This window comes from Myxine glutinosa, chromosome 5, assembly GCF_964187855.1.
Source record: "Myxine glutinosa chromosome 5, kmMyxGlut1.1, whole genome shotgun sequence".
NCBI classification, from domain to species: domain Eukaryota; kingdom Metazoa; phylum Chordata; class Myxini; order Myxiniformes; family Myxinidae; genus Myxine; species Myxine glutinosa.
Window position 1 is genome coordinate 198,699,945 of NC_136265.1, and position 26,333 is coordinate 198,726,277.

Consider the following 26,333-nt stretch of genomic DNA (forward strand, 5'->3'; position numbering starts at 1 on the left):
AGAAGACAGAAAGACCACCTACCTGCCTGCGGTGAGTGAGTGAAAGGCCCTCAGAGATAGCTTCATCGCGGGAGATTCCAATAATTCTGAAAGCTTTGGTTTCAACAGCGTGAAGCCGAGCTAGGTGTGAGGCAGGAGCACCGGCCCATAGGGGAGAACAGTATTCCATTGAGCTGCGGATGAAAGCCTTGTATGTGGTGAGGAGCTCAGGTGTGCCGAGGAAGGACTTCGCACGACGGAGGATGCCCAGTCGGCGACTGGCTTTGGAGGCCAGCTTGGAAATGTGGTTTTCCCAAGAAAGATCATGGCAGATAGTGAGACCCAAAATCTTGAGCGACAGAACTTCTTGGAGAGGATTGTTGAGAAAGTAGATGGGAGGGTTGTCCAGTCGATCTTTTCAGAGAGACATAGTAAGAGTGTGAGATTTGTCAGGATTGAAAGGATAAACGTATTCATTTGTTAAGTGGGGTAATGGAGGGCGGGAAGAAAAATATATTAGAGTGGAGTGAGAGCTTTAATGGTTATCAATCGGATAATAAATATTATAATTTTAAAATGGTATGTGGGAGAGGAGGAGGTCAAACAAGAACCCTCCGTGAAACATACCACTTTATACTTTCACAACAAAAGGTTAAGGAACCTGTATACTTTATAAATATACTTGATGGGGATGAGTTCTATAGGAGAATGGAACTCTTTAAAAAGTTAGAAAGAGATAATATATTTATAGGCTCATTAGTAGAGTGGTCTAAGGAACTACATTAAGAGGCTAGTGGGGGGAATAGGGTAAAAATTACATGTAAGTGAGAAGGATCATAGGTTCATAAGGCTAGAAGGATTATAGATTCATAAAGGAAGAAAATCATAGGTTCATAAGGTGAGAAGGATTATAGGTTCATAAGGTGAGAAGGATTATAGGTTCATAAGGTGAGAAGGATTATAGGTTCATAAGGCGAGAAGGATTATAGGTTCATAAGGTGAGAAGGATTATAGGTTCATAGAGGGAGAAATAGAGGTGTTTATGATTTTTGAAAAAGACAAGGGGGTAAATGACATTAGATAGGGATTTCCCATGTTAAACGGAGGTGTCCCAGAAGCAACATTTATCACCTACTAGTGGGTTCATCAAAAATGTAGTGGTCTGAGAGGGTCATTAACCAGTGTGGCAGCTACATTCAAATGTAAGGTGTGCACAGAGGGAGCTGCAGATGGAGGAAATGTTGAGTTGGATCTTGGAGACGGTGTGAAGCTGGAAGGTGTGAAAACATTTTGCTACATCGGAGACATGCTGAATGGAGAAGGTGGATCAGACTCGGCAACAGTTGCAAGAGTGAGATGTGCATGGAAGAAGTTTCGGGAACTGAGTGGAGTGCTGATGAGGAGGGGAGTGTCGTTGAAGCTGAAGGGAAAGGTGTATGCTGCATGTGTGAGAAGTGTTATGATTTATGGGAGCGAGACATGGGTAATGAACGTAGAGCAGCAGCGAAGGCTGTAAAGAGTGGAAATGCGAATGGTTTGGTGGATGTGCGGAGTATCATTGAGAGAGAGGAAGACAAATGATGAATTGCGAAAGATGATGGGAATAGAGCCTGTGATTGATGCTGTGAAGAGGAACAGGTTGAGATGGTTTGGTCATGTGTTGAGGAAGGATGAAAGTGACTGGTTGAGAAGAGTGATGGAAATGAATGTAGAAGGAAGTAGAGGACGGGGAAGACCGAGAAAGACTTGGCTAAAGATGGTGGAAGAAGAAATGCGGGCAAGGGGGTTAACAAGGAGAGATGCAGAAAATAGGGCAAGACGGAGAAGATTGTAATGGCTAACCCCCGCTCTAGCAGGGAAAATGGCCTTAAAATGCATGTTGTTGTGTTGTATATAGCGGCTGGTCAAATGTCAGCACTGGTGTTTGGCCTGTGTTCAGATGTTCGATAGCATTCTTCACTACATCCATTGAGTGTTTAATCATAGCCACAGTGTGGGCACACTCCTGGAAAAGGAGGAGTAAGGCAGTGGGTGTGATGATTCGATCAGCAGGGGTTTGATGGCTTACATGGTATGCAGCCCATGATATGTTCTCAAAGTCCTTCTCTTCGTCATCATCAAGGACATGTCTCGTGTTTTCCAACGACCTGTACTGTTGTTCGGTATGGGTCTTGAAATTACTCCTTCGCAGGGAGGTGACATGGGTAGCTGGAACAGTAGATTCCTTGATGCTGGATGTAACAGGCGGTACATCAGCACAGAAAGTGGTAGATCACCAACCGTCTTTGAGCCAACATTGCCTCCAATTATGACAATACCACGGTCTACTCCAGCATCTGCGCAAGTGGGATGTTGCAGCAATGAGATTCCTGTTCCATGGAATGAGTGTTTGGCTGTGGTTGCATTCGGATTGTGGTCAATATTGTCCACAGCAGCAGTTGTGAATATGTTGCCACGCATGGTGGTTGGACAAACCACTTGCTCCATGCAAAAGCATTGGCAGACATTGTTCCCCATCTCAGCAGAGAGGCACAGCACACGGTCATATGAGATGCTGAGGCCGAGATTGAATAGCCTGTCTACCAGTTCTTTCTTATGAGTTTTTGCATGCAGCATTAGCCCAATGTATGTTGGAAGAGGTGTTTCCTGGGAGGTATCGTGTCTGATTGATGGAGTAGTGTTTTTCTGGGTTCGACTGTGCTTGACACAGTTATATTTCAGAAGCTGGGCAATAGCCAGTGTTGCTGGTGTCAAAGACACCAGACTTTGGTCCTTGATGCTGGGGCCCTTCAGCACCATGCTTACTAAGGCAAGCAAAAGTTTTGGCACAGAGTTCTCCTGGCACCTTTCATCAAATGACCCATTGAAAGGCACTGAGTCTTCGAACATGTGTTGACGTACAATGTGTACAGCACGTGCAAGGTGAACCGTCACTATCAATGTCCCCATCGCAGGCTTTGCCTAATGCAGCACCGATATCCATCAAATACCAGCACAACATCTCTCTCCTTACTCTGAGCACGCAGGTCTGGGAACTGGGCCAAGAGTCTTTGCTTCAGTCGTGTGGTATTTACTCTTTTGTCGTGTGCAACTCCCAACTGTTCCATTCTTGACATGTGGAGATGTGCCAGATCAGCAAGCTTAAAGACTGGTGCAGTTCCTGATTCCAGGCGAGTTTCTTCAATGTACATCACAAGTTCACCAAAGGCGATTCCTGAAATTACACGTTCACTATCTGTCCCTTGCTGTGCATCTGTCTTGACATTTCATGCACGATTGTATAGGGCCAGCAAACACTTTGTATGGTATTTGGCTTCCAATGCCACCATGTCACCCATACTGAGCCTGGCCAATAGCTCAGTATCCTCAACAACTGCTGCACTTGCCCGTACATTGCGGTCAATCTGAAATGTTGAAGCCTCGTGAAGGCCATCATTACCAGCCAAATGTCCACAGAAGAAACATGAAGGCTCGCTTGCAATTGTTTCTGTGCTAGCAGGCCACGATCTAGTCCGTTTGCATGGAGTATCACCACTTCCACTCGACGTCGCTGCTGCACATGGCATCGTTCTTTTCTCTGCTCTTCGCAGCATTGTACTGTTGTCGCGGAGCATGCATGTGTGATGCCACTTAGCCTCATTGGCAACCATAGCAGCTTCAATACCAGAACCACCATCTATTCTGTCCAACTGCAATGTTCTTGGTAACTGTCTTAGTTCATTGAATTTGACAAGGTTATCAGCAAGTGACTTGTACCCTCTTCCAATGTCTGACCGTTTTGACAGTGCCGGGCATCGAAGCGACTCCATTGTTTGCTCCTGGCATACAACACAAAGTTCCCAGTTGGTATGAGCTGGCTGTTGATATGCAGGCGATGCACATGTGTCCACAAGTTTGAACCGTTTTGACATGATTAATTAAGTGTCTTAGTCGCTATTATGTGCTATCGGGTCACCTATTACTGCAACCGCCACCTCTGTATCACAATATCCACCATCCACCACCACAACCATACTCTGCAAAGACATGTAACACATTATTAGGTTGATTGTGGTCGCTATTAAATTCATTTGTAATGTGATTGAGTTAGCACTGAAATTTTCAATAAATCGCCACCATTTTCATAAAATGGTGGCCATTTTGAAAAATGGCGGCCATATATATTTTATGTAACCCTCTGTTTGATATTCTGGTGCAATAGTTTTACCAACTTACACCTTTAAAACGACTTTTAGAATCATAAAGTGACATCTAGAGCGGCATATCTATATTGCGAATGCCATATGGCCACCATTTTGGAAAATGGCTGCCCTGCCCGACAGAGGTAAAATTTCAAGTGCCTCTGAAGGAGCTGCGCTCCAACGCGAGTCGAAAGAATTGACGCGACCAAAGACGGAATTCGTCCGAGTTGCTTTATTGAAACAAAACAGCTCAGGTATTCTAACAAGCCCGTTTATCGGGCAGCAATATATATACACATTTATGCCGGGGCGTTTGCCCGGGAAAACCGAGACCGGGCATGCCCGGGTGTCAAGGGCGAGTCCTGGAAAGGCGAGTCTGGACATGCCCGGGCGTCCTGGACGCGGCCTGGCAAGTCGAGGCTGGGCGTGCCCGAGCGCTCTGGGCGAGCCCTGGAAAGGCGAGAGCGGGCATGCCCGGGAAAGACGAGACCGGGCGTGCCCGGGAGGTTCGGGCGTGCCCGGGAACAGCGAGTCCGGGCATGCCCAGGAGAGGCGCGTCTGGGCCCGTCCGGATGAGCCCGGCATGGCGATCGCGCCCTGGCCGCGTCCTGGCAGGTGCAAGGCGATTGTGTACATTCAGCGGGAACCGCTACACATGCCCCTCCAGAATCGACCTGCACCGGCAGGGTCAATTTAAGGGGGGTCCGGATGACCCGGCCGAAGCGACCCCTGGAGGGTCGTGGGGGGGGTCCGATCCAGTGGTGGGTGGTCGAGCGGGGGGAACTGTAGACGGGGGGCGGCCTCGCCGCGGAGGAAGGGCCAACCGTGGTGGTCGGTCGACGTCCACGTGCGCCGGTTTGAGGCGGTCCACAGAGATCCGGTCCGACCGGCCGCCGACGTCGACGACGAAGGACTTGTCGCCCCGTCGCAGGACCCGGAAGGGCCCGTCGTACGGCGGCCGGAGTGGCCCCCGGTGCGCGTCATGACGCACAAAGACGTACTCCGCTGTGCGAAGCGCCGGGGGGACGTAGGACTGGGGGCCACCATGGCGGGACGTTGGCACGGGGGCAAATCATCGGGCGGCCTCCTGGAGGTCCGAGCGCTGGTGTGCGGCGGACCAGGGACTGGTAGCGTCGGGCACGAACTCGCCCGGGATGCGGAGCGGCTGGCCGTAGACGAGCTCGGCGGCGGACGCCCGGAGGTCCTCCTTGGGGGGCCGTGCGGAGGCCCAAAAGGACCCACGGCAGCCGGTCGGTCCAACCGTCGTCCTGAAGGCCGGCCATGAGTGCGGCCTTCATGGAGCGGTGAAACCGCTCGCACAACCCGTTGGCTTGGGGGTGGTAGGCCGTGGTGCGGTGCAGCGTGACCCCCAACGAGCGGGCGACCGCGCCCCAAAGTTCGGACATGAACTGTGGGCCGCGGTCAGACGAGATGTCCACCGGTGCGCCGAAGCGCGCGACCCAGGTGGCGATGAACGCCTGCGCCACGTCGGCGGTGGTGGTGGAGGTGAGGGGCACGGCCTCCGGCCACCTGGTGGTCCTGTCCACCATGGTGAGCAGGTGGGTGAACCCCTGCGATGGGGGCAGGGGACCCACCAGGTCCACGTGGATGTGGTCGAAACGCCGTGCAGGCACGGTGAAAGGTGCTAGTGGGGCCTGGATGTGGCGGTGGACCTTGGCCCGCTGGCAGGCCGTGCAGGCGTTGGCCCAGTCGCGGACGTTCCGTCGAAGGCCGTGCCAGACGAAACGCGCCGACACCAGCTTCTGAGAAGCTTTCCGGCCCGGGTGAGAAAGGCCGTGGATGGAGGCGAAGATGCGGCGCTGCCAGGAAACGGGCACGATGGGGCGAGGCTGGCCCTGGGAGACGTCGCAGAGCAGGACGGTGCCCGCGAAGGGGATGTCGGCCAGGCGGAGGCCCGTGTCCGCCGCCCGGAGGGCCTGCACCGAGGTGTCGGTGGTCTGGTCGGCCGCCATGAGCGCGAAGTCCACGCCGAGGTGGACCGCGTTCGCGCTGGCCCGAGAAAGACAGTCGGCCACGGCGTTGTCTTTGCCGGCGACGTGCCGGATGTCCGTGGTGAATTCCGACACGGCGGAGAGGTGGCGCTGCTGGCGGGCCGACCACGGCTCTGTGACTTTGGCCATTGCGTAGACCAACGGCTTGTGGTCGACGAAAGCCGTGAACGGGCGGCCCTCCAGGAGGTGTCGGAAATGGCGAACGGCCAGGAATAGACCGAGCAGCTCGCGGTCGAACGTGCTGTATTTTAACTCGTTCGGCCGGAGCTGCCGGCTGAAAAAAGCGAGTGGCTGCCAAACCCCATCCACCCATTGTTCATGGACGGCGCCCACCGCGTAGTTGGAGGCGTCCGTAGTGAGGACGATGGGTGCGTTGAGCACCGGGTGAGCCAGCAGCGTTGCGTTGGCAAGGGTACGTTTTGCGCTCGCGAAGGCCGCGTCCATGGCCGCGGACCAAACAATGTCATGCTTGGCCGGCTTGCCCCGGAGGGCCTCGTAAAGGGGCCGCATGAGCTGAGCAGCGCGGGGCACGAATCGGTGATAAAAATTCACCATGCCGAGGAACTCTTGTCGGGCCTTGATGGAACGGGGATGCGAGAACGTGGTGATGGCCTCGACCTTGGTCGGCAGCGGCACGGCCCTGGTCTTGGTGATGCGGTGGCCCAAAAAGTCAACGGTCGTCGTGCCGAAGTGGCATTTGGCCGGGTTGACAATGAAGCCGTGCTCGCTGAGGCGACCGAACAGTGTTTGGAGGTGGAGGAGGTGCTCGGCGCGGGACGTGCTGGCGACGAGAATGTCGTCCAGATAGACGAAAAGAAATGGCAGGTCGCGCAGCATGCCGTCCATTAAGCGCTGGAACGCCTGGGCCGCGCTCTTGAGGCCAAACGGCATCCTCAAAAATTCGAACAGTCCAAACGGCGTGATGACGGCCGTCTTCGGGATGTCGGCCGCCTTCGGACAGGTACCTGGTGGTATCCCCGTATCAGGTCAATTTTGGAAAATATGACCCGTCCCGCCAAACAGGCGGAAAAGTCCTGGATGTGTGGGATCGGGTACCTGTCGGGGGTGGTAGCGTCGTTGAGGCGGCGGTAGTCGCCACACGGGCGCCATCCGCCCCCCGGCTTTGGCACGTTGTGCAGTGGTGAGGCCCACGCGCTATTGGAGCGCCGCACGATGCCGAGGTGCTCCAACGCGTCGAACTTGGCCTTTGCCATGGCGAGCTTGGCCGGGTCGAGGCGGCGGGCCCTGGCGTAGACCGGCGGGCCCGTAGTGGGTATGTGGTGCTCGATTACATGCCGCACGGCGGCGGCCGAAAACGTCGACCGCGTGATGGCCGGGAATTCCGCGAGCAGGCGAGCGAACTCGTTCGCCGTCGGGAGGGTGCACGCCAGTTCGGTCGGCGCGGAGCTGCTCATCGTGCACGCCAGGGAGCTGAAGGTCTCGGCGTTGACAAGGCGACGACGTTTGACGTCGACCAGCAGCCCGTGCGCGCAGGGGAAGTCGGCGCCCAGCAAAGCCATGGGGACGCAGGCGGTCACAAAGGTCCACTGAAAGCGCTGGCTGCCGAAGCAGAGGGTGACGTCGCGCGGGCCGAAAGTGCGTATGGCCGAGCCATTAGCAGCGACCAAAGAGGGGCCGCAAACGGCGTCCCGCCTGTCCTGCTCGGAGGCGGGTATGACGCTCAGTTGGGCGCCGGTGTCATAAAGGAAACGCCGCCCGGACGCTTTGTCCCGAATAAAAAGCAAGTTGCCCGAGTGGCCGGCGCTCATGGCTGGGAATGAACGCCGGCCCAGCCGTTTCCCGACTTGCCGAAAGTGCACGGGGGTCGGCACGTCCGAGCCTTGTGTCCGAACCTGGCATGGTAATAACACCACGCCTGGTCAGGTGGAGGCCCCGGCTGTCGTGTCGGAAGCGGTCGGTGCGGCGTGGCGGCCGCCAGTTGCCCCGGCAGTTCGGCCTCCAACCGCGCAGGGCGCTCGGGCGTCGTGGGCGTTGCCTCGGACGGCGGCAGGCTCCAGGTAGCCGCGCCGATGTGTTGGCCCGCCGAGGAGATCTTATCGGCTTCCCTGGCGAGGGCGCGGGGATCGGTGATCGACGTGCCAGCCAGGGCGAGGCGTACCGGGTGAGGCAGCTGGCGAAGGAACAGCTTGCGGAACAGAAAATCCGGAGAGTGCTCACCGAGCAACGAGAGCATATAGTCCATGCGCTCGGACGGGCGCGTGTCGCCGAGCTCGGGCAGGTCGAGCAGGCGCCGTGCGCGTGCCGCCGGTGAGAGGGCGAAAGCGTCGAGGAGAAGCGTCTTCAGCGCGTCATACTTGTCGGCAGCTGGTGGGTGCTCGAGGAGGCTCAGGGCGCGGGCCGCGGTGGCGGAACCGAGCGCTGCCACGATGTGGTGGAAGCGGGTGTCGTCCGCGGTGATGCCTCGCAGGGCGAACTGGGAGTCCGCCTGGGCGAACCAAACAGCCACGTGAGCCTCCCAGAAGGTAGGCAGTTTAAGAGTCACTGCCGTGTCCATGTCGGTAGGTCACCAGTGAAGGAGCTGCGCTCCAACGCGAGTCGAAAGAATTGACGCGACCAAAGATGGAATTCGTCCGAGTTGCTTTATTGAAACAAAACAGCTCAGGTATTCTAACAAGCCCGTTTATCGGGCAGCAATATTGTTACGGATCGCGGATTAGATGTTATTTCGACCGAGCGGTGGTGTACTACCGCGACCTAACAGTTATTCCCCGACTAGACCCCGATTCCACCCAAACGTTGACTAAATCGCGCTACGCTAAATCAATGATGGAAAGGACACAACGACTGGGATAGATGAAACGACGCAAGGGGTACAGTTCTCAAGACCTCCGGAGGAGGATATAATTACAGTGGTGGAGAAAAGGGGTAGATTACAAGGTAGTGAGGTAAAAGACACAGAAGAGATGGGCACTTAAATACAATCTTATTTTATCCCAGACAGACCACAGACAAACGGAACAAGGCTGACTTACACAGGGATTGATGGCAGGAAGGGACAGGCAGTGGATAGCACAAGGTGCACCTTGGCTCGGGGACAGGATCAAGCACGGTCCAAAAGATGCAGGGAGGCCTCACAGCGCTCGGAGGTGGCGTCTTTCTTTCTCCAAGCTCAGCGCGCATCTGACGTCACCTCCCTCTTTCTGTGCATGCTCAGCGGGGAGTGACACGCCCTCGGCTGGTTGGCTCCGCCCCAGATGGGACCGGTCCGCCGCTTCTATTGGGTGCGGGGGTTACCGGGCTCCGCCCTTGACGAGGAGCTGACAGGGAGCCCCTATTTGGTAACCCCGTCGAGCACATGTTCGATGGCGGCTCGTTGGAAAGGCCTGGTGCCCTCCCAACACCCCCTACCAACCAAGCCGGAGTGAGGACGCGCACTCCCCGCGCCCGCCGCTGCTGTTGTTGTTGTTGTTGTTGTTGTTGCTGAACCATGAGGAAGAGCTGCGGGGAGGTATTGGGAGGTCCTAAACTTCCTAACGGTGCCATACAATCACATTCTGGTGCAACGAAGGGTCAGAATTAATGGAAACGAATCCTTAACTGACATAGACTAAGAATAACTAGCAAGATGTCCTATAGTTGTCTTGCATGAGATGCGGTGAACCTGGGCACGACATTTAATGGGGGAAATAGGGGTAGGTCGGGTCTACAGAGTGTTGTTTACAGAAAATGGGACTAGGGAATGGGGGATTGGGGATAGTTGGGAAGTATTGAGGAAATAGGGGAATATTTACAAGCGGATATGGATGGATGCAAATCCCATATCCGCAACAATATATATACACATTTATGCCGGGGCGTTTGCCCGGGAAAACCGAGACCGGGCATGCCCGGGTGTCAAGGGCGAGTCCTGGAAAGGCGAGTCTGGACATGCCCGGGCGTCCTGGACGCGGCCTGGCAAGTCTAGGCTGGGCGTGCCCGAGCGCTCTGGGCGAGCCCTGGAAAGGCGAGAGCGGGCATGCCCGGGAAAGACCAGACCGGGCGTGCCCGGGAGGTTCGGGCGTGCCCGGGAACAGCGAGTCCGGGCATGCCCAGGAGAGGCGCGTCTGGGCCCGTCCGGATGAGCCCGGCATGGCGATCGCGCCCTGGCCGCGTCCTGGCAGGTGCAAGGCGATTGTGTACATTCAGCGGGAACCGCTACACCTCCATATCTGAAATTGTTTCGTAGATAATATTCTATGCTTGTGCCAATGTTGGTGCTTTTATCAAAAAATGAACAATTGGTTTGATATGTTGAGCTAATCCGCTGGACTACTCGGCTTCACGCCATTGAAACCAAAGCATTCAGAATCATTGGAATCTCCCGCGATGGAGCTGAATCTGAGGGCCTTTCACTCACTCACCGCAGGCAGGTTGGTGCTCTTTCTGTCTTCTACCGACTCTTCACCGGCCTAGCTCCCCCAGCTCTATCTGTGCTCTGTCCCACAAATATTCCTGCAGGATGCACAAGATCTCCCAGCAACCCTCTTCTGGTGAAACTGCCAAAATCAAGGCTCTCTGCTCACCTTCACTCTTTCATTCCTCTTTTCTCCCACCTCTGTAACAAACTCCCTCAATCTCTTCAATCCCACTCCTCCCTCCAGGTCTTTAAAACAGCTGTTCACCACCATCTCTTATTTTCCCCCATCCAAAACCTTGATCTTTTCTACCCCCATTAAAACACCCCAAACCCACCTCCTTTAAATTCCCTGGTTTCTTTCCTGAAAGTCCTTGTAGTGTCAATCTTGTTTATCCTGTGTACCCACCCCAGCCCTCTCACTTCCACAGATCTCCAGATGTCCCTGTTCTCTACTGCTGTTGTGCTTCCCCCTCTCTCCCACTCTTGTCTCCTGCTCCTCCCTTTATTATATGTTGTATGTGTTAGCTCTTATACGGGCCTCGACTTGGTATACAAAAAAGAAAGAAAAAAAGTGCAGATTAAGAGTTCGCAACTTGTAAATCATACTGATCGATTTTGTTTTTTTTCTAATGTTGGAAAATTATTTATGGGTGGGAGCAGCAGCAGCAGCAGCAGCAGCAGCAGCACCAAGGATTGTCGAGCAGAGTACAACAGTATCATGTAATGCAACCAGGAATCGTAGGAGGTATGCCATCGTCGTACCAACCCGTCTTCCTTCACACCGCCTTCCCTTTCCAAACACAAGGTCAGCACTGGTGCCTACCTGCTCCAATTGACTTCAGACTAAATGGTCTTTGAGACAATAAATAAATAAAAAATAGCAAAGCAATAAAATTAATGCTATTGTTATTGTTTTATAAGAATGAATCGTAAGCCCTTCATATTAACAAGTGTACAGTATTTTATCTCGACCAAGTTCAGGTACCTGCTCCCATCCACCAGTGTTCTCCTGTGTGTGCTGCCTCCTCTCTTATCTTCTGGTCCACCAATACCAGAGGTCTGTGCTCCGACCTTACAGATGGATGTTTCACTGGCCCTTGTCTCATTCTCGCACTGGTGTTTGTGTTACTGTGTATGTTCATTCTTCCCTTTCCAAAATGCTTGCCCCTCATTGGTCACCCTCGGCCTTATCGAGTACGTTTGCTTTAGGTGCGTCTTCATAACAATGTATTGTTTGTGTCATCTAAATCCTCCACTCTTCTCTTACCCCAACTCGGATGACTCCACTTACGAGGCTCTCCCTGCAAACATTGATACTCTAGTCTCCTCTTGCCCCTGTTTCCCCTTCCTAGTCTGCGGAGACTAATTCCTACCAAGGCAGCTGGCTTCGTGTTTGTTCGCGTGTCTGGCCGAGCAGCTAAGTCATTCTGTGGAAAGACTAATCTTGGTTTCTTTTCCAACATACATCTCCCCAAATGACAAGAATTCGTTCCTGGAACTTGTCATGACAAACTTTTGCTATAACTTCTGCTCTGTCTCAGCTCTTGGTTCTTCTAACCATCTGATGGCAGAATTATCCTCCATGTTTGTCAGTTATGAGAGAACCCAAGGCAAGGGTGTATCGCAATCTGATAAATCCGGTTGGTGTGGTCTACCATCTGGTGTGACTGGTTACCTCCTCCACAGAAGGTGAACATAGGTTATGTTTTCACCCCTGTCTATTTGTCTGTCTGTGAACAGGATATCTCAGAGTTGTAGACGGATTTGGACAAAATTTGGTGGATGAGTTGGTTAGGTGACAAGAACAAGCCGATTTGATTTTGTTTCAGGTCCGAATCCAGATCCGGTCTATCAGTGGGATACAAAACATGATCAGGATCATGACATGATCAGTCTGGTGGAGGTGTGCGCTCTACCAAGTGCCGTTCGAGTTCATTCTGTGACTCAGCCTGGTGTTGGCAAAATGGTTAAATTGGTTAGCTCTCGATCTTTGGGTCTTGGAGTTCGGGCTTATCTTTTCCGTTAAATAACAACAGGTGGGTTGACTCAGCCGGTAATTGTGGTTGACTTCAGACACTGTCTCTTTCACTTGCTAATCTCTGAATAACCAGTTTGCTTTCCGATATGGTTATTCCACCTCGTTCTATGTTGATCTTTCTGACACAGTGGTGAGTGGATTCCCAAAACCACAAGCATGAGGTCCAGGCCATATTTCCAGATATCTATAGAGCCTTTGGCATTGTTTGGCATCCAGCCTTTATTTCTAAGTAGTCTTCATTTGGTGTTTGGCCTCCATGCTCAAGTGGCCGTCTGATTTCCTCTGAGCCAAACAATAGATAGGCCTTCATTGTGTGTTTTCCTTTCAGGCTGGGGTTCCACAAGGCGGTGTATTTGGATCGATGTTATTGTTGATCTTAATGAATAACAAGCGTTACGCCTAGGTCCCCCGTCGGTGAAGTGATGCGAGTTGACAAAGTGGAAGAGGCAAGGCGGCCATCTTGGATTTTGACGTGGCGATCCAATTTTCAATAGCGTTCTTCCTTATGCCTCGATACACCCACACACCAGATTAGAAGTTGGTACTTCGCTTATTTTTCAAGATATTCCGCTCACAAGGTTCAGACATACATGGTGGCGGCCATCTTGGATTTTGACATGGCGACCCAATTTTCAATAGCGTTCTTCCTTGTGCCTAGATACACCCACACACCAGATTAGAAGTTGGTACTTCGCTTATTTTTCAAGATATATTTCGCTCACAATGTTCAGACATATATATGGTGGCGGCCATCTTGGATTTTGACGTGGCGACCCAATTTTCAATCGCCTTCTTCCTTATGCCGAGATACACCCACACACCAGATTAGAAGTTAGTAGTTCGCTTATTTTTCAAGATATTCATCTCACAAGGTTCAGACGTACATGGCGGCGGCCATCTTGGATTTTGACGTGGCGACCCACTTTTCAATAGCGTTCTTCCTTGTGCCTAGATACACCCACACACCAGATTAGAAGTTGTTACTTCGCTTATTTTTCAAGATATTCAGCTCACAAGGTTCAGACATACATGGCATCAGACATACATGGCGGCGGCCATCTTGGATTTTGACGTGGGTTGCACCCACACACTAAATTTGAATGCGGTCCTTCGCTTACGCACGCACGCCCGCACACACGGACGGATGGACGGACACACGGACGGACGGATGGACACACGGACGGAGGGGAAAACCATAGTCCCCCTTTCGCTCCGCGGTGCGATGGGGGACAATTAGCTGATCCTCTTGAAGACTAACTCTATATCATGTTACCAATGACTCCCTGTGTAGAAGGATACATTGCACATATGAAAGACTGGCCACTGCTGATTCCTTTTCATCATACCTGGACAAGACCAGCCGTTGGTCAGCTACTTGGAACATGTCGTACAAGAGAGCATTCCTGAGCTGCATCAAGCTTGTAATGGTGTACAAGCCTTTCATATGGAACTCCCTGGATTGTAACTTCCCGCTCTGGACTGGTTCTCATACTTCCCACCTTGCTCCTCTTCAGACAATCGAAAACAAGGCCTTCTGCACAAATTGGAATCTCAAGAGAAGAGGTGGATACCCCGAGACTGACTACCACTAAATACAAGTTGGTGGGCTGTTTAGTACGAGGTTACATTTGGCCTCATCCTCCTCCCTTCCTCTTTTCCTGCCCTCCCATAACAACCCAAGATCATACGCGTTCCTCAAGAAACCCTCATCTGCTCACCCTCCCAAAGTGGACCTATCTGCATTCCTTACCTGCTCCTTACCTCTCTGCATTCATTCATTCCCTTATTCTTCTGATTGTAGAATGGTTTCTGTGCCCATTGTCATGACGTTCCCACTTCAATCATTCATATGCCTTGCCCATTATTACCTCATGTGCTCTCGCATGTACAGTCACGTGAAAAAGTAAGTACACCCCATGTAAAGTTTTGATTTTTTCAACATATTTCAACATACAGCTATTTGATCTTCATTTCAACAATATTGATAGATAAAGGTGATATAATATAACAAATATCATGAAACATTTACATTTTGTAGTCCATTGTATAATTTAAATAAACATAAATGCAAATTTCGCATGTGGAAAAAGTAAGTACACCCCTCCATTTATTACTACTTTAAATACCTAAAATTAGAATCAGGTGCACCAGCTCAGGTGCAAATGATTAGAACATCGTTAGAGAGGATCTTGGAGGAACCTGTCTTATTTAAACCTCAGACATTTAGTTTGCTTTGCTCTTTGTTGTTGAAGTGTGCGGCGTCACCATGCCTAGATCAAAAGAACTCTGAGGCCTTCAGAAGAAGGTTATAGATGCCTACGAGTCTGGGAAGGGATTTAAAAAGATCTCCAAACAATTTGAAATCAATCATTCGACTGTCCGGAAGATCATCTACAAGTGGAGAAGATTCCAAACAACTGCCAACTTGTTCAGGCCAGGCTGCCCCAGCAAGTTCAGCCCAAGAGCAGACCGCAATATGCTGAAACAAGTCTCTAAGAACCCCAGAATGTCATCACAGGACCTACAGGTAGCTCTTGCCACTGTTGATGTCAAAGTGCACGAGTCGACCATTATAAAGAGGCTGCACAAATTTGATCGACATGGGAGGTGTGCCAGGAGGAAACCTTTGCTGTACAGAAAGAACATCAGGGCAAGACTAAAGTTTGCCAATGAACACCTAGGCAAAGACCAGCACTTCTGGAACAATGTGCTCTGGACAGATGAGTCAAAGGTAGAGCTATTTGGCCACAGTTCCAGAAAACATGTTTGGTGAAAACCAAAGACAGCATTTGACCACAAGAACCTCATACCAACTGTAAAGCATGGTGGTGGAAATATTATGGTTTGGGGCAGCTTTGCTGCATCAGGGCCTGGGCAGCTCACCATCATAGAATCCACTATGAATTCTTCATTGTACCAGAGGGTGCTTGAGGATAATGTGAGGCCATCTGTCGGAAAGTTGAAGCTCAACCAAAGGTGGACCTTGCAACATGACAATGACCCTAAACATACCAGTAAATCCACCTGGGAATGGCTGAAAAGAAAGAAATGGAGGGTTCCGGAATGGCCAAGTCAAAGCCCGGATCTAAATCCCATCGAGATGTTGTGGGGGTATTTGAAACGAGCTGTGCATGCAAGAAACCCCTCAAACATCGCACAGCTGAAAGAATTCTGCATGGAGGAGTGGGCAAAAATTTCTCCCAGTCCATGTCAGAGACTGGTAGACAGTTATAAGAAACGCCCACTTGAGGTTGTTTCTGCCAAAGGGCAATACCACCTATTAGAGCCACGGGTGTACTTACTTTTTCCACAGAAGGAAATGGCATCTCTGTTAATTTTTTGTTGAATAAATTATTGCAAAGTCAATTTGTCATTGTTTTTTGTTCAATTAGATCACCTTTATGTATAGATACTGTTTAAATGAAGATCAAATATTGATATGTCCACATATGTTAAAAAGATTAAAAAAACATTTCATGGGGTGTACTTACTTTGCAAAATTTATGCGAAATTTGCATTTATGTTTATTTAAATTATACAATGGACTACAAAATGTAAATGCTTCATGATATTTGTTGTGTTATATCACCTTTATCTATCAGTATTGTTGAAATGAAGATCAAATAGCTGTATGTTGAAATATGTTGAAAAAGTCAAAACTTTACATGGGGTGTACTTACTTTTTGATGTGACTGTACACCCACGATCTCCTCTACACATGTTGATTCCTTTTTGTTCTTTCTCATTCTCTTCCGGCAATTGCTCGTTTTTGTCTTAGTCTTAGTTTCCTCCTTGCTTATGTCCATTCCCAAGCCTGGTGTTGTCCCCGGTCGATCGCTGAATTAACACCAGGGGGGTTGACTCAGCCTGTCATCCTTCCGAGGTCGGCAAATTGAGTGCCAGTTCACTGGTAATTCCCTGTGTGTCGCAAGAGGCGACTAACATGGTTGGTGGCAGGAAGGGCATCCGGCCATAAAACATTGCTTCAAAAAGGTGACCACGGTGCCCGAAAAAGGCCAACCCCTGCTCTGCGGGGAAAATGGCCTCTAAAGGTGGTTCTTATGTCCATTCCCCTCCTTCCCTCCTCCATCCTACCCCTCTGGAATACCCTTTCATAGTCTGTAAATGCACCGCCCTTTCTCATTTAACATGAGCCTGATGTGTTTAATACATTATAAACATGTTAAAATGGGGGCAACCTAGCATTCCGGATATGGCATCAACATTGCTACTCGCTTTCATTTCAAAGTCCATGGTTTCAAATGATCATGACCCTTGACAAACTATTGTGTTTATTAACCAGCAGTATATAATTTGTTTAAATGGCAATTTCCTTCTCCACTTGCATTTCAGGAGAGCTGATCTTGAAAGTACGCGTCCAGGACAACAGCCGATGTGACAATGATTTCATCGAGATGGAGCTCGACCGCCAGGAGCTCACGTACAGTGCTTTGCTTCATGCTTGCTGTGTAGAATTGCATCTCGAGCCCACCAGAGTGGAAAAAATCCGCAAGCTTCCCAACACACTTCTACGCAGAGTGTGTGCTTATTTCCTTTTCTTTGAGTACGGTGCACGAGACAAACAAGGCCGATAGTCTAACCGGCGTAGCCGGGCTTGTTTGATACTTCAGCTGAGGATAGTGTGACCTGAGTGGGGATACCAGTTAGCAGTTAGCAGTTAGCAAATAATGTAAGTATTAAATTATTTTGACATCAAGCATTGACAGCAGGTTCGTGAATGACTTGCACAAAAATCGTACCCAGTTTGAATGTTGAAATATCCAGTCGATGGCAAAACTGCAAATAGGGAATCCGCGAATGCCACGGATGGAAACCCTTGCATGCTTTTTTTTCATGCTACTTGCTTGCTTTGCTTCATGGAAACCCTTACGTCATTTCCTCATTCTGCTTTACACTGAATATCTCAATATTTTCATTACAAACACCATCATTCATCATTCCAATCACAAATTAATTTAATAGTGTCAATATATCAAATTATAATATTAAATAACGATTGTATTGAGATATTATCAAACCAGCGAACCGTCATCATCTGTTCACTTCCGGTTTCGGGAGTAAGGTCCGTGTCGATCGCATTTCAAAATCATAATTGTATTGAGGAATTTCTGAAACCTTCGACCGACCTTACGGCACGCGCTGGGAACCCCAACACGTTCCACAGAAGGATATTGTCCCCCGTCGCACCGCGGAGCGAAAGGGGGACTATGGTTTTCCCGTCCGTCCGTGCGTGCGTAAGCGAAGGACCGAATTCTAATTTGGTGTGTGGGTGCAACCCACGTCAAAATCCAAGATGGCCACCGCCATGTATGTCTGAACCTTGTGAGCGGAATATCTTGAAAAATAAGCGAAGTACCAACTTCTAATCTGGTGTGTGGGTGTATCTAGGCATAAGGAAGAACGCTATTGAAAATTGGGTCGCCACGTCAAAATCCAAGATGGCCGCCGCCATGTATGTCTGAACCTTGTGAGCGGAATATCTTGAAAAATAAGCGAAGTACCAACTTCTAATCTGGTGTGTGGGTGTATCTACGCATAAGGAAGAACGTTATTGAAAATTGGGTCGCCACGTCAAAATCCAAGATGGCCGCCGCCATATATATGTCTGAACCTTGTGAGCGAAATATCTTCAAAAATAATCGAAGTACCTACTTCTATTCTGGTGTGTGGGTGTATCTAGGCATAAGGAAGAACGCTATTGAAAATTGGGTCGCCACGTCAAAATCCAAGATGGCCGCCGCCATGTATGTCTGAACCTTGTGAGTGGAATATCTTGGAAAAATAAGCGAAGTACCAACTTCTAATCTGGTGTGTGGGTGTATCTAGGCACATGGAAGAACGCTATTGAAAATTGGGTCGCCACGTCAAAATCAAGTTGGCCGCCACCATATATATGTCTGAACCTTGAGCAAAATATCTTGAAAAATAAACGAACTACTAACTTCTAATCTGGTGTGTGGTGTATCTATGCTTAAGGGAGAACGCTATTGAAAATTGGGTCGCCACGTCAAAATCCAAGATGGTCGCCTTGCGTCTTCCACTTTGTCAACTCACATCACTTCACCGACGGGGGACCTAGGCGTAACGCTTGTTATATTTCCTTTTAGTAAAATATGCAACAGTAATGGTTACTAAATTCTGTACCCTGTCATCTGATCAGATCCTCAGCTCTGATTGGTGTACGTTTGTGGGGACATACATACAGACAAACGCTGTTCTAGACGGCGTTGCCCTATGGGTTAGAGGTTAAATAAATTACTATCAGGTTAGAGGGGAAGGAGATCAGACAAGGAAATAGGTTTGAGTATCTCGGGGGGGAACAGTGACCGGGGATGGTAAGTCAGAGGCAGATGCGTGGAAGAGGGTGAAGGGTGTAATGGCAGACAGAAAGATGTCAAGGGGATTGAAAGGGAAGGTTCTGATGTCGTGCATAACGCCAGCCTACCTTTACGGTCTGAAACTGGTGGTACTGACAGAGAGACAAGAACAGGGCTGCAGGTTTGCGAGAACTAGGTCAGGAGGATCACGGGAGTGAAGAGGATGGATCGAAGGAGAATGGATGAACTGAGGGAGGAGATTGGTGTGCAGATGAGCTTGACGGTGAGATTGGTGAAATGCCAGCTGCTGAGATGGGCTGGACATTTGTTGCGGATGGGGGAAGAGAGAATGGCAGAGAAAGCGGATAGGTTGACGGAAGAAGGTAGGAGGAAAAGACGTAGACCATGGTTGAGATGGGAGGATTTGTGTGAAGAGGGATATCAGTAAGGTGGGGGTGGTTGGAGGGCAGAGAGAGAGTTGGCTGAGGACAGAGGGGAGTGGAGGAGTATGGTGGTCAAGACAGGGCAGGAGTTTCGTACCATCGGACCTCACCCCTTATAAAGGGAAGAGTAGAGAACAACAACATGCACAGTATATGGAACTAGGAGCCATTGGGATGCTTGAAGTTATTCTCAGAGCACATGGCCTCTGATGCTGGGATCCTAGGTTTGAATGCCATGTAATGTGTTTATTTGTTTACCCGTGTCCTTGTAATTAATGCAATAATAATTATTATATTAGGGCATGTTGAAAAGTAATGCCTCCTTTTAATTTTCTCCACAACAGGAAAAGATATTGGAATGACACATAGCACAGTCCGCACGTTACTTTTTCCCTCCACTTGGTGCAAAGTTTCATGATTCTGTTGCGATGTCTTGGTGCTACATTAATCAAGGTGGAAGAGGGCAGCATGGCATTATCATTGCTGTGGAGCGCTGGAGGTGAGAGATGGGATGACTGACTGGAGGTGAGAGTTGGGATAACTGACTGGAGGTGAGAGATGGGATGACTGACTGGAGGTGAGAGTTGGGATGATTGACTGGAGGTGAGAGTTGGGATGACTGACTGGAGGTGAGAGATGGGATGACTGACTGGAGGTGAGAGATGGGATGACTGTCTGGCGATGAGAGTTGGGATGACTGACTGGCGATGAGAGTTGGGATGACTGACTGGCGATGAGAGTTGGGATGACTGACTGGCGATGAGAGTTTGGATGACTGACTGGCGATGAGAGTTGGGATGACTGACTGGCGATGAGAGTTGGGATGACTGACTGGCGATGAGAGTTTGGATGACTGACTGGCGATGAGAGTTGGGATGACTGACTGGCGATGAGAGTTGGGATGACTGACTGGCGATGAGAGTTGGGATGACTGACTGGCGATGAGAGTTGGGATGACTGACTGGCGATGAGAGTTGGAATGACTGACTGGAGGTGAGAGTTGGGATGACTGACTGGAGGTGATAGTTGGGATGACTGACTGGCGGTGAGAGTTGGGATGACTGACTGGCGATGAGAGTTGGGATGACTGACTGGCGATGAGAGTTGGGATGACTGACTGGCGATGAGAGTTGGGATGACTGACTGGAGGTGAGGGTTGTGTGCACCATTACGATCCTGAGAGTTAGAGACAGTCAATGGAGTCGCAAAGGATCACCAGCCCCGACTTGGCTCTGTCAGATTTTGATCTCTTCCCCAAACTTGAGGAACACCTTAGTGGAGAACACTTGTCTTTTGTCTATGATGTCAAGGCCGCTGTGAAGTGCTGGTTGAGTCAGTAGGACTCAGTTATATTGTGACACCATCACAAAAGTACCTGGACGTTGGCGGAAATGTATGGACCGTCGTGGTGATCATGTTGAGAAATAAATATGCCTCATGGTGGGGTGAAGATTGATGTTGGTATCTGTCTTTGCTTCATTTGAATATCTTTGTTTCTTTTGGAGAAAACGAATGGGAGGCATTACTTTTCAACACACCCTTGTATAATGAGTTCCCTTGGAAGGAACTTTGATGCAGGAGGCCATTAGTCTCATCAAAGCCAGTGTTATGATTGCCAACGTATGGTTGTTTGTCCATGCTCTCTTTTGAAATGGACTTGGTCCTCGGTTACGTTCTTGAAAACTTGACTTTAAGTAAAATGATGTTAAATTGATCAATTTATCTCATAAGAATTAATGTAAATAGGAGGTTAGATTCCTTCTCCCACATTAAATGCATCACATTTAAGTAAATTCACAAACTTTTCATTGGTTTTTTATTCTGTGTTGTACATTGTAATACAGTACCTTAAATAAATGTAAAATAAACAACAAAAAAATAACCCTTTAGTACAATAAAACGATCTGCTGATGGCGGGTGGGAGGGTGGCGAGTCACTGAGATTGATGTTATAACGAAACAACTTTAACCAGGACGACGTGAAGCGGGGACACCCTGTACTGAGCATCAAGCAAGGAAGCGGCATGCCTCGGCAGAGGTTTTTGGTGTGGCTCAGCATGGGTACAAACCATCAACCTCCCAGACACAGAGCGGACGCTCTAACCATTGTACTACCGAGTCATGTAAAGTCACCTCTCCGAACCTTAGACCACAATTTCAAATCTAGAGCGGCACTCGGTAGAGCACCTACCTCCGTCAGGCTGAACAGTTCGTTTTGTATCCCAATGATAGGCTGGATCTGGATTCGGATCTGAACCAAAATCTCATCGGCTTGTTCTCATCACCGAACCAACTCATCCACCTAGTTTAGTCATAAGTCGTCCATAACATTTTAAAATATCATGTTATATATCGCTTTTCACCTGATTCACAATGGTGAAGAATCACTTATAATTAAATAATTCTCGAATCCGAATCCATCTTCAGATCTTCACCAAAATCTAATCATTTTGTCCTTGTCACATACGCTACCTCTCTGCCAAATTTTGTCCAAATCCATCCACAACCTTTTGAGATATCCAGTTCACAGATCGACAAACAAACAGACAGACGGATGAAAACATAACCTCCATCCACCTTCGGTGGCGGAGGTAACAAAACAGAGTAAACCTGACAACATGCAAGATCGTTGATCGAGTTTTCATCTATATTCACCCTTTTGCTGTTTCCTTCCTTGCATCATCAGGACAAAGAAGTGGCGCGTCTGACCGATTACCAAGAATTGGAGCTGGTGGTGGGCAAACACGGATCACTGTTTTCCCAAGGCAGGCACCAGCAGGATTCTGACATTCCTTGTTACAACAAAAAGGCTTTAGAATTAACGTACTGAGCAAACGCAATGCCTCAAACATCCTTGCTATCGTTAACTCGTAAATCGTTAACTCAACTCGTGTATCGTTAACTCGTATAGCAATCTCTCTCTCGCTGTCTCACTGTGTCTCTGTCTCTCATGCTGTTTCCCAGGATGGTGGAAAATGATTAGCACATTAATATATTTGTGCTTTATAAATTCGGTTTATTTAAAGTTTACTAGTTGTAATAATTTAAAAGCCGAAGTGACATTTACTGTCATGTGTAGGTTACTTAAACAACTGGATATTATTTATTTTACTCTTTTGTGCTCGTTTCTGATCTCCTTGAGAGATTGTCATCCACAACATGTTATCATCATGTCATCATTTCTTCCACAACATATTATCATCATGTTATCATGTGCATCCACAACATGTTAACATCATGCCATCATGTCATCCACAACATATTATCATCATGTCATGTCATCCACAACATGTTATCATCATGTCATCGTCACCCACAACATGTTATCATCGTGTCATCCACAACATGTCATCATGTCATCCACAACATATGTCATCATGATATGTTATCATATGTTATCATGATAATATGTTGTGGTATTCATGATATCATCATGATATACATGACTTATATACATGATATCATCATGATATACATGATGTGTCATCAACATATGATACATGTCATCCATAACATATTATGTCATCCACATATTATGTCATCCACAACATATTGTGTCATATGTCAACATGTTATGTCACCATACAAATTATGTCCTCCACAAACCTTACACTAAGACAATACGTTGTACTAATAATTTTTGGTTTGTATAACATACTCTAATACATGTTTATCAACTAAAAAGTTTATTAAAGGTACGTAACCGTCACGGGAAGCAAGGTGAAGCTGACGTTTTTCATGGCAGTTTTTTGTGTTGTGGCTCGGACGTAGGATTGACGCTCAAAAAGCCAACTTCACCCATGGCGGTTAGCACACCTTTGTCAACCTTTTAGTTAATGAAAGCTCTCATTTGAATTGTTCCCTGATGCAAACGGACAAAGAAGAAAAAAGAACCACCTTTGGAGGCAATTTTTCCCCGCAGAGCAGGGGTTGGCCTTTTTTGGGCACCGTGGTCCCCTTTTTGAAGCAATGTTTTATGACCGGATGCCCTTCCTCCCGCCAACCCTGTTAGTCGCCTTTTGCGACTAGTATCTGGTACTCAATTTGCCGACCTCGGAAGGATGACAGACTGAGTCAACCCCCCCAGGCGTTAATTTAGCGATCGACCGGGATTCATACCCAGGATCCTAGGATCCCAAGCCGGCACCCGAACCGCTAAGCCAACACCAGACTTTGGACCCGATGCAAACGGACACGAGATCCATAATTTTTATTTGGAACACCCTTGCCAGATTCTCCTTCCATGTCGGTGTGGTGCATGTGGCTGATTAATCTGATGTAAAATAATGGATTTTTTTTTGCATTGGGAACGGATGGGAAGTGTTGTGGATATAATTTGGTTCGAAATAAGTTAGGCAAAACTTTCCTCCCCTGAGACCATAGCACTCACAAACGTAGTTTTGCTCAAGACTCCACAACGTTGTTAAGGATTATGCTATCGTTTAGAAGATCTGTTTGCACACAAGAGGTTGCAGGTGACCCCACAATACTTTGCGGTAGTTATCTTTGTTCACTATTTCCTGTTCCATTGCTTGGTTAGTGGAGAAAAACAAAAAGGTTGATGGGATTAACCCTTGGGCCTTTTTAAGATGGGGCACTGTGGATGTTGCATCAATTTTGCCATCTGCTTTCTTTGCCAAATCCTTGGCTGTAACTTCTTTGTTCTTTTTTGATGGCCTGCCTGAAACACGTGGGTGATACTCTTATGTCAACAGATAAGAGTTGTGGAAATATATATTACATACAGTACCTATAGAACATCTACACCCATTTCAAATTTTTCACCTTTTGTTGTCTTATAACCTGTAATTAAAATGCATTAAATCAAACTTTTTCCACCTGTATTTACACATCGTAACCCACAACTTCCAAGTGGAAAAACAAATTACACAAATTTCAGAAAAATAATTAAAAATATAAAACTAGAACATCTTGGTTGGACGTGTCCACCCTCCCCCCCTCCCCCCCCCCCCCCTCGAGTTAATACTTGGGGGAAGCAATTTTGACAGCAATTACAGCTGTGAGTCTGCTGGGATAGGTCTCTACCAACTTTTCACACCTGGATAGGGCAATATTTGCCCATTCTTCTGTACAAAACTGTTCAATCTTAGTCAAGTTGCGTTGGGAGCGTTGATTGATGCAAATCTTCAAGCCATGCCACAGATTTTCGGTTGGATTTAGGTCGAGGCTCTGATGGAGCCACTGAAGGACATTTTTCTTTTTGTTCCTTAGCCACTCCAGTGTAGCTTTGGAAGCTCGGGTCATTGTCATGCTGAAAGGTGAACTTCCGTCCCAGTTTCAGCTTTTTTTGTAGAGGGCAGCAGGTTTTGCTCTAGGATTTTTCTATGTTTTGATCCATCCATGTTCCCATCTGCCCTGACATGTGCTCCAGTCCCTGCTGATGAGGAACGTCCCCATAGCATGATGCTGCCACCACCGCGCTTCACAGTAGGGATGGTGTTCTTTGGGTGATGTACTGTGTCGGGTTTGAGCCAAACATAACATTTTGCATTTTGGCTAAAATGTTCCATCTTGGTTTTGTCAGAACACAAAACTTTTTGCCACATGGCTTCAGAATCTCTGTTGTGTTTATTTTTTGCATACCTCAAATGGGACTCAAGGTGGGCTTTTTTGAGCAATGGCTTCCTTCTTGCCACCCTACCATACAGGCCAGACTTATGGAGTGCTTGGGATATTGTTGTCACATGCACACAGTGACTACTCTTTACCATAAAGCCCCGTAGCTCTTTCAAAGTTGTCATTGGCCTCTTGGTGACCTCTCTAATCGGTCTACACCTTGCTTGATCATTGAGTTTGGAGGAACAGCCTGATCTAGGCAGGGTCTTGGTGACACCATAAGCTTTCCACTTCTTAATGATTGTCTTGACTGTGCTCCAAGGGATATTCAAGGCCTATGAAATATTTTTTTATAACCATCCCCTGATCTGTGCCTTTCCACAACTTTATCCCGGAGATCTTTTGAAAGCTCCTTGGTGCTCATGGTTGAGACTTTCCTATGAAATGCACTACCCAGCAGAGGAAACCTATAGGAACAGCTGATTTCATTCTGAAATAATCAGAATCACTATAATTTAACACAGGTGAAGGCCAATGAACTTGGTGTGTGAATTTGAAGGTGATTGGTTACACCTGAGCTAATTTACAATTGCAATTATAAGGGGGGTAGGGGTGGGGGTGTGGGGGGGGGGGGGGGGGTGGACACTTATGCAACCAAGATATTCTAATTTTGTATTTTTTTTTTTTTTTGTAGAATTTGTTTTTCACTTGGAAGTTGTGGGTTACGATGTGTAAATAAAGGTGGAAAAAGTCATTTAATGCAATTTCATTCTGGGCTATAAGGCAACAAAAGGTGAAAATTTTAAAGGGGGTTCAGACTTTCTATAAGGTGTGTGTGTGTGTGTGTGTGTGTGTGTGTGTGTGTGTGTGTGTGTGTGTGTGTGTGTGTGTGTGTGTGTGTGTGTGTGTGTGTGTGTGTGTGTGTGTGTGTGTGTGTGTGTGTGTGTGTGTGTGTGTGTGTGTGTGTGTGTGTGTGTGTGTGTGTGTGTATATAATATTTTTCATTGGCATTCTTCTGCAAAAGTCCTGATTTTTTTTTTTTTTAATACCAATTCAGATATTCTCTTTACTGTTTGAACACCGATGGTAAACATGTTGGATATTTAAATGTGTGTGGTCTACATGTATGGACATCTTTTTGATTTGTTATATAAGGGTGGTTTAACGTTAAGCTGCACTTGTTCTTGAAAGTTAGAAAGGAAAGGACTTTTTTGAAGCTCGTCGTATTCGTTTGCGATGCAGAGGTAGTTTTTCCGTCGGTGTGGTAATGCCTTCATGCTTGAAACGGAATTATGGGACAGGTATGGACTCTTTCAGGACATCCACCTTCATTCAGATCCTCAAAACTTTGCTACATGTATGTTCCTCGAGTCCAAAGAAACCCACAAAGAACCCAATTTTGTAAACAG

The 26,333-nt window shown here is 48.2% G+C and overlaps 1 protein-coding gene across 13 annotated transcripts in view; it reads left to right on the forward strand.

The window, feature by feature from the left end:
• Positions 1-26,333, forward strand: part of ANKRD40 (ankyrin repeat domain 40) — a 94,137-nt gene that overhangs the window by 64,848 nt on the left and 2,956 nt on the right. For 2 of the 13 annotated variants that reach the window (XM_078779341.1, XM_078779344.1), the window contains exons 5-7: positions 11,190-11,334; positions 16,921-17,105; positions 22,034-24,182. In XM_078779341.1, coding sequence (XP_078635467.1) covers positions 11,190-11,334; positions 16,921-17,105; positions 22,034-22,177 — 474 coding nt within the window. In that variant the 3' untranslated portion in view covers positions 22,178-24,182. Of the gene's footprint in view, positions 1-11,186; positions 11,335-16,920; positions 17,106-22,033; positions 24,183-26,333 lie in introns of those variants that run through there. The other 11 variants (XM_078779335.1, XM_068102471.2, XM_078779336.1 and 8 more) reach the window with 7 other exon arrangements.